At 47.9% G+C, this 7,516-nt stretch overlaps 1 protein-coding gene across 1 annotated transcript in view; it reads right to left on the bottom strand.

Moving 5' to 3' along the window:
* Positions 1-457: 457 nt before the first annotated feature.
* The window catches only part of NUDT19 (nudix hydrolase 19), a 16,981-nt gene continuing 9,922 nt past the window's right edge, over positions 458-7,516 (bottom strand). Inside the window, exons 2-4 of the mRNA XM_040409904.1 lie at positions 4,250-5,019; positions 1,685-1,889; positions 458-1,150 (exon numbers count right to left, since the gene is read on the bottom strand). Coding sequence (XP_040265838.1) covers positions 924-1,150; positions 1,685-1,889; positions 4,250-4,972 — 1,155 coding nt within the window. The 5' untranslated portion in view covers positions 4,973-5,019 and the 3' untranslated portion in view covers positions 458-923. The remainder of the gene's footprint in view (positions 1,151-1,684; positions 1,890-4,249; positions 5,020-7,516) is intronic.

Raw genomic sequence — 7,516 nt, 5'->3', positions numbered from 1 at the left:
CCTCTACTTCTGGGACACTTAGAGGGGCAGAACCTGGCAGAATAAAGTTTCATATTGACACTACCTCTGATAATAAAACGCTCCACAAAAGGTATGTTTGTACTGCTCTACCCAGGCCTACCTGGTGCTGTCAGCAGTTTAACATGGTCAATACTGCTGACAATTCCTTTAATGGGGCTCTAGGGTTAGTTACTCATCTCTCTGCAGTTCCTCCGCCACAGACGTGACTAGGTCCCATGACAATCACTGGCCTCAGCAGTCACGTGTTGGAACATCACGTTACTAACACATGTGACCACTGAGGCCAGCAACTGAGGCGTGCTCTGAATATTTTTGGAAAGTTTGGGGTATATTAGTTGTCTGCCTGTTGGTCCTTCATGACTGTCGGGCGGGCCCGAAGCTGCACTCTTACTCGTCCTAATTCCTCATTCTGGAGAAAAAGTTTTTTATTTTTTTATTTTATTAATTAATCTAAGTAATTTTTATTAACATATTTTAAATTTTACAGACATAAGACCCCAACACCCGCATACCCTCCCTCCACATATGTTCTCAGAGGGCGGGGCCAAACCATTCTGTGCACCCCTGCTCCTCCTGCTTCCTGTCAGTTCCCCCCTCCTTAACTGACAATACAAGGTGAGATGACTATGCAAACACCTGTCAATCAAGAAGGAGAGGGAGGGGCTGAATGAGGAAGCAGGCGGAGCAAGGGTGCACAGAGTGGTTTGGCCCCGCCCTCTTAACACTTAACTTTTTGCTGATGGATTTAAAGTACTTTTTCTCCAGAATGAAGCATCGGATTGTTAAGTGAAGGGTATCATTACACTCAGCTGGGCTAGCCCTACAAGGCACTGTACCTGGTCAATTTCCTGCTGACATTCCCTTTAATTCTACTATTCTCTATGACATATTTATTCCGCTCTTCACAGCTGGCTCTTGACCTTCTTGTCGCTGTCACTCTGCGGTAAGCGCGGGTTGACGTGTTTGTATTTCGGCTGCATATTTACAAAGAACCGCGCCACCCCATCCACGGTTAACAGCCTGTGGAGGCGCTCTCCGCCCTGGGCGAGCTTTTCTATTGTTTGGTCTGTGGAGTAAATTTTCGCTGTCTCGCCGGTGACATCCGGATCCTCGGGGTACAGCTCGTCTCCTGCAAGATGATAAACCAACAAACGTCATCATCCCAGTAGATGTTCATGCTTCTTGTATGACCGAGACGTTCTAATGTCCCGGTGCTGTGATCACAGGTGCCACGGAGGCGGTCCCTTCATGCTAAGTGTCCTGGACTCTCTGCACTGAAGGCATCCGATCCCCTCTGCTCCGAGTGGTGGCTCAGAGGTTGGACACTGCACATGAAGGGGCCGCCCCCACGCATTTCCAAACCTCCTTGGAAAGCCGCTAAACGTTTTTATGATACAACAATTAAAGGGGCTGCCCAACGGGATCATAATTTTTATATATGAGGCTGAAAAAATAAAAAAAAGATGTATTATGGACCTTACCGATCCCCCATCACTGCAGTTACCGGGTTCTCCACTATTGGTCCCGCCTCGGCACACAGAACATGACATCTCAGCCAATCAATGACCTCAGAAGTGACCCGCCTTTGCCAATGGTTGGACAGCATGACCTCTACGCCAGGGTGTCCGCTGGGGCTTTATTCACCCCCCCAAAAGTTACATACCTGGGAGTGTATGCACCATGCCATCCTTGGCACGTACAATAACAGGCATCCATCTTTCACAGCCTTCCAAGCCCCGATGGAGAGCGAATCTCTGCAGCTCCTCATGGTGCGTGAAGTTACACAATCTCCTTAAGTCATAGAGCTGAGGAGGAGGGATCCAGGTTGTCTCCTGTAATTGATCTATGGCTTCCTGAGGAGTCCTCCACTGAAACATATGACAGCACAATACATTACAGGACATGGCGGCACAGGGATTGTCTGTCCATTCACTCAGTCTACAGGTTAGGGCTCATTCAGACGGCCGTATGCTGTCCGCAAAAATACTGAATGCTATCCGTTTTTTTGCGGATCCGCAAAAAAAATTAAACATGTCCTATACTTGTCCGTGAAAATCAGGACATGGCCCCATTGAAGTCTATGGGTCCGCAAAAATACTGAATGCTATCCGTTTTTTTGCAGATCCGTTTTTTTGCGGATCCGCAAAAAAACGGATAGCATTCAGTATTTTTGCGGACAGCATACGGCCGTCTGAATGAGCCCTTACTGTGGGAAAGAGGGAACAGCAGGAAGGTCAAAAATCACTTACAACCGAAAAATCTAAGGGTGCGTCCACACAGGGCGCATAAGTAATATATGTACATAGTGAGTGCAGCTCTGGAGTATAATACAGGATGTAACTCAGGATCAGTACAGGATAAGTAATGTAAGGCCTCATGCACACGGCCGTTCCGTGCATTGGGGGCCGCAATTTGCGGTCCCCAATGCACGGGGAACTTCTGTGCAGCGGCCGGGACGGATCGAGACCCATTCAACTTGAATGGGTCCTTGATCAGTCCGCACAGCAAAAAAAAATAGAACATGTTCTATTTTTTTGCGGTGCGGAGGCATGGACAGAAACACCACAGAAGCACTCCGTGCCTCAGTTCCGCACCGCAGCTCAGGAATGCAGACCCATTTAAGTGAACGGGTCCACATCCGTGATGCGGGGAGCACATGGCCGGTGCCCGCATATAGCGGACCCGCTGTTTGCGGGCGCAATACGGCCACGGCCTAATGTATGTACACAGTGACTCCACCAGGAGAATAGTGAGTGGAGCTCTGGAGTATAATACAGGATGTATCTCAGGATCAGTACAGGATATGTAATGTAATGTATGTATACAATGACTCCACCAGCAGAATAGTGAGTGCAGCTCTGGAGTATAATACAGGATGTAACTCAGGATCAGTACAGGATAAGTAATGTAATGTATGTACACAGTGACTCCACCAGGAGAATAGTGAGTGCAGCTCTGGAGTATAATACAGGATGTAACTCAGGATCAGTACAGGATATGTAATGTAATGTATGTATACAATGACTGCACCGGCAGAATAGTGAGTGCAGCTCTGGGGTATAATACAGGATGTAACTCAGGATCAGTACAGGATAAGTAATGTAATGTATGTACACAGTGACTGCACCGGCAGAATAGTGAGTGCAGCTCTGGGGTATAATACAGGATGTAACTCAGGTTCAGTACAGGATGAGTAATGTAATGTATGTACACAGTGACTCCACCATGAGAATAGTGAGTGCAGCTCTGGAGTATAATACAGGATGTAACTCAGGATCAGTACAGGATAAGTAATGTAATGTATGTACACAGTGACTCCACCATGAGAATAGTGAGTGCAGCTCTGGAGTATAATACAGGATGTAACTCAGGATCAGTACAGGATGAGTAATGTAATGTATGTACACAGTGACTCCACCATAAGAATAGTGAGTGCAGCTCTGGAGTATAATACAGGATGTAACTCAGGATCAGTACAGGATAAGTAATGTAATGTATGTACACAGTGACTCCACCAGCAGAATAGTGAGTGCAGCTCTGGAGTATAATACAGGATGTAACTCAGGATCAGTACAGGATAAGTAATGTAATGTATGTACACAGTGACTGCACCAGCAGAATAGTGAGTGCAGCTCTGGAGTATAATACAGGATGTAACTCAGGATCAGTACAGGATAAGTAATGTAATGTATGTACACAGTGACTGCACCAGCAGAATAGTGAGTGCAGCTCTTGATCATAACAGACTTATGTCCCCCTTGCCCTGTATGCAGGAGTGGACTGAGAACTTAAAGTAGCCCCGGAAAAGAAGACACGAGTAGCCCCATGTTGTAGGCTTGTCCAAATTGAGAGAAGGTGTGACAACAGAAATAGGCGGGGCCAGCGATACCGTAGTGCAGAACAAAATAACACCCCAGTGTACCAAACGCCACAGTGCAGCACAATATACTGCTGACAACCCCACGGTGTGAAGCTGTATCATCTTGCTGAGGATGGCAATATAACGGAATTCAGGAGGGATCTGCAGCCACTGGCCGGATGCATAAGTGCCTGATGCTCCTACATTAATGCTGAGCTCATCAGCTCTTTATGTACTTGGCTGGCGGCCAAGAGGAGGGCTTGGGTGGCCCCCTGGGCATCGTCCCACCAGGAAATTTGCCTGTAGGGTCTATGGACAATCCGCTAGTGCCGGTATGAAGCAGACAAAATCTTAGCTGTGGGCACTTACTTTGAAGGTGACCACTTCTTTCTGGTCATCCACAGTGACCGGCTTTCTCGGCAAGCAGCAGATGAAGAAGGCCGTGTCGTAGCGCCTCGTGTTTTTAGATAACAAGGGGGTGAGCCAGTTACCCCACTCATGAAGACCCCAGATATTAGGGACACATCGTAGCTCCTTGCACATTTCAATGAACTTCAGGGGATCACCCTGAACTTCCTCCCTCCACTTGGCTACGGTTTCTCCATCTTGATCATAAGCGGCCATGAACTTCTGGTTGTCCTCAATACTGGAGTTCTCAGGAACCACCAACAGTATACCCGATTCTTCAAAGGTCTCCCTTATGGCGCAGATCCGGAAGGCCACCTCGCCGGGGATCAGGGAGCCAAACTTCGTTCTGTCACTGATGAACATGGGAGACCTAGTGTCGGGAGGCTGCTTCACCACGCCAAGCCCAAAGTTAGGCTTCTGGACGTGTCTCCCAAATACTTTTACCCAATCATTGGAGAAATCAGAGGGTTCCACAAGGCCTCCGGGGAACACAAACGCGTTGGGCATGAAGCCGCTTTTCTCACTGCGTTGTAGTAAAAGAACCTCATAATCGAAGGTGGTCTTCTTCTGCTGCCCGTGCCAGGGACCTGGAGCTGTGATTTTCGGTACGACTCCTAGATGTTGGCATCCGGCTGTTAAAATGAGGGTGGCGGCCTCCCTCCAGTGCTTTAAGGTGGTGTTCATTTTGATGGCGTGGAGTATCGTAGTAGACGCCCAGTCTAAGGTCTTTCCTGTAAGTAGAAAAATGTATTCTAAATGCAGGTGACATAACAGCGGTATACATCCAGCGTGCACCACACCACATACAGGTACATCACAATAATCTGGAATATCTAATATTCCCGAATTTACTAGCACACAACTGGTGGCGGATTTGAATGGATTTGTTGCTCAGTGTGTAGATGACATTTGGTTGTATCTAATCCTCTAAAAATAATCAATGTGCAACCTGCTCATAGTTTAAAACTGATTTCATGAAGAGGAGTCCCTCCCAGTAATACATGCTGGATCTGTGTGTCCTGGAAGCTGCTGTCTTCCGCCTGTGTGATCTTCCTTCCTGAGATGCTTTTCCTTCCTCTCCACTCTCTGATCTTCCACGTACAACCTCCTAACCCTCTTTGTAACTATCTCTAAGGCTGCCGCTGCCACCAATGGGGAGAGAGGGGCGGGCGCACTGCGCCACCAATGAGAAGGACTTTTCCTGGGTCCGGACTTAGTTAAGTATTAGGCTACACAGAGCGGCGCCCAGAGATGTCCCAGCACTTACTATTATTCCTGGGCGCCGCTCTGTTCGCCCACTGTGCGCCTGTGCCCCATTACTGTCTCCTGCTCCATATGCTAATTACTATGGAGCAATGGGGAGGAGACATCATCTTCTCTAGTGGGCGTTCCTTCTCCCTGCGTTGCGCTGCGATTGGACAGTGCTACAGCAGGGAGAAGGAACGCCCAGGAGAGAAGCTGATGTCTCCTCCCCATTGCTCCATAGTAATTAGCATATTGAGCAGGAGACAGTAAAGGGGCACAGGCGCACAGTGGGCGAACAGAGCGGCGCCCAGGAATAATAGTAAGTGCTGGGACATCTCTGGGCGCCGCTCTGTGTAGCCTAATACTTAAAGTCCGGACCCATATAAGGTGGTCTTTAACCTTGAATACAGGAGGCGGGTGCCGGCAGCAGAATCGCATAGCCGGCACCCTGCCTCTGACAGGGAGCTGTAATCAGCGGCAGTTAACCCCTCAGGTGCGGCACTTGAGGTGTTAACTGCCGCTGATCTGCTGCTGGCACCCGCTTCCTGTATTAAGGGGTAATTATCATTGGTGGCGCAGTGCGCCCTCCCCCCCTCAACCCCCCATACCCCATTAAAATCATTGGTGGTGCAGTGCGCCCCTCCCCCCCAGTATTAAAATCATTGGTGGCAGTGGCTACAGGGTCCCCTCTCCCCTCCCCCTCATTGGTGGCAGTGGCAGCTTCTGATCGGAGCCCCAGCAGCGTAAGCCTGGGGCTCCGATCGGTTACCATGGCAGCCAGGACGCTACTGAAGTCCTGGCTGCCATAGTCAGCTCCCTGCTGCTGTGTGTACTATGACCAGGGCAGCAGGGACAGTGTGAGGTCCTATTCACCCTGATAGAGATCTATAAGGGTGAATAGGACAAGGGATCAAAAGATCCCAGGTTCTGGCCCCTAAGGGGGGAAATAGTTATTAAATAAAAAAAGTGTAAAAAAAATAAAGTATAAATCACCCCCTTTCCCAATTTCACATATAAAATATATAAACAATAAATAAACATATCACATATCGCCACGTCAGAAAAGTCCAAACTATTAAAATATATTAAAAAAAATAATCAATGCGGTGAACGCCAGAACATAAAAAATATATAAAAACTGCGCGATTCGCCATTTTTTAAAATGCGGAATGCACGTGGCTTTTTTGTTGTTTTATTTTTTTTGCATGATATCGAATGGTATTGAGTATCGCAATACTTTTTTATGGTATCGAAATCAAATCAAAAATTTGGTATTGCAACAACCCTATCATAACAACCTCTTTCTAACAAAGCTAGGACCAGCCCGGTACCTCACATGGGCCCAGAGATCTCCCCATTCGTTGCTCTGCTGGATTTATCTCAATCTGACAGCTCAGGAGGCGTGGCTTTTCTGCAGCAGCTCAGGGGGCGTGTCCATGCTCTTCCTATCACAGCTCTGGGGGCGTGTCCATTCTGCTGCAGCTCTCTCCCTATCACAGCTCAGGAGGCAGTTGAAGGATGCAAATGAGCATGTGCGGCCTTCTCGGTGAGCCAGACAAAGAAACAGACAGTAGGTGGCGCTATACAGATAGATTTCATTGACTAACTCAGTGGCTAGGCAAAATTTTTAATTACTGTAGAATGTTTTTCGTGGGACGACCCTTTTAAATTGTGATTCTCCATATTGCCTCCTTTGCTGGCTGGATTCATTTTTCCATCACATTATACACTGATAGTTTCCATGGTTACGACCACCCTGCAATCCATGGGTGGTGGTCATGCTTGCACAATATAGGAAAAAGCACTAGCCTCTGCATGCTCCCACCGTCCCGGCCACCAAAGAGACCAGCGCTTTTTCCTATAGTGTGCAAGCATGACCACGACTGATGGATTGCAGGGTGGTCGTAACCATGGAAACGAGCAGTGTATAATGTGATAGAAAAATGAATCCAGCCAGCAAAGGAAGCAATATGGACAATCACA

The sequence above is a fragment of the Bufo bufo genome, chromosome 10 (assembly GCF_905171765.1).
Source record: "Bufo bufo chromosome 10, aBufBuf1.1, whole genome shotgun sequence".
NCBI classification, from domain to species: Eukaryota; Metazoa; Chordata; class Amphibia; order Anura; family Bufonidae; genus Bufo; species Bufo bufo.
The sequence above is the reverse complement of the archived record's forward strand: the minus strand, read 5'-3'. Positions and strand labels throughout refer to the sequence as shown.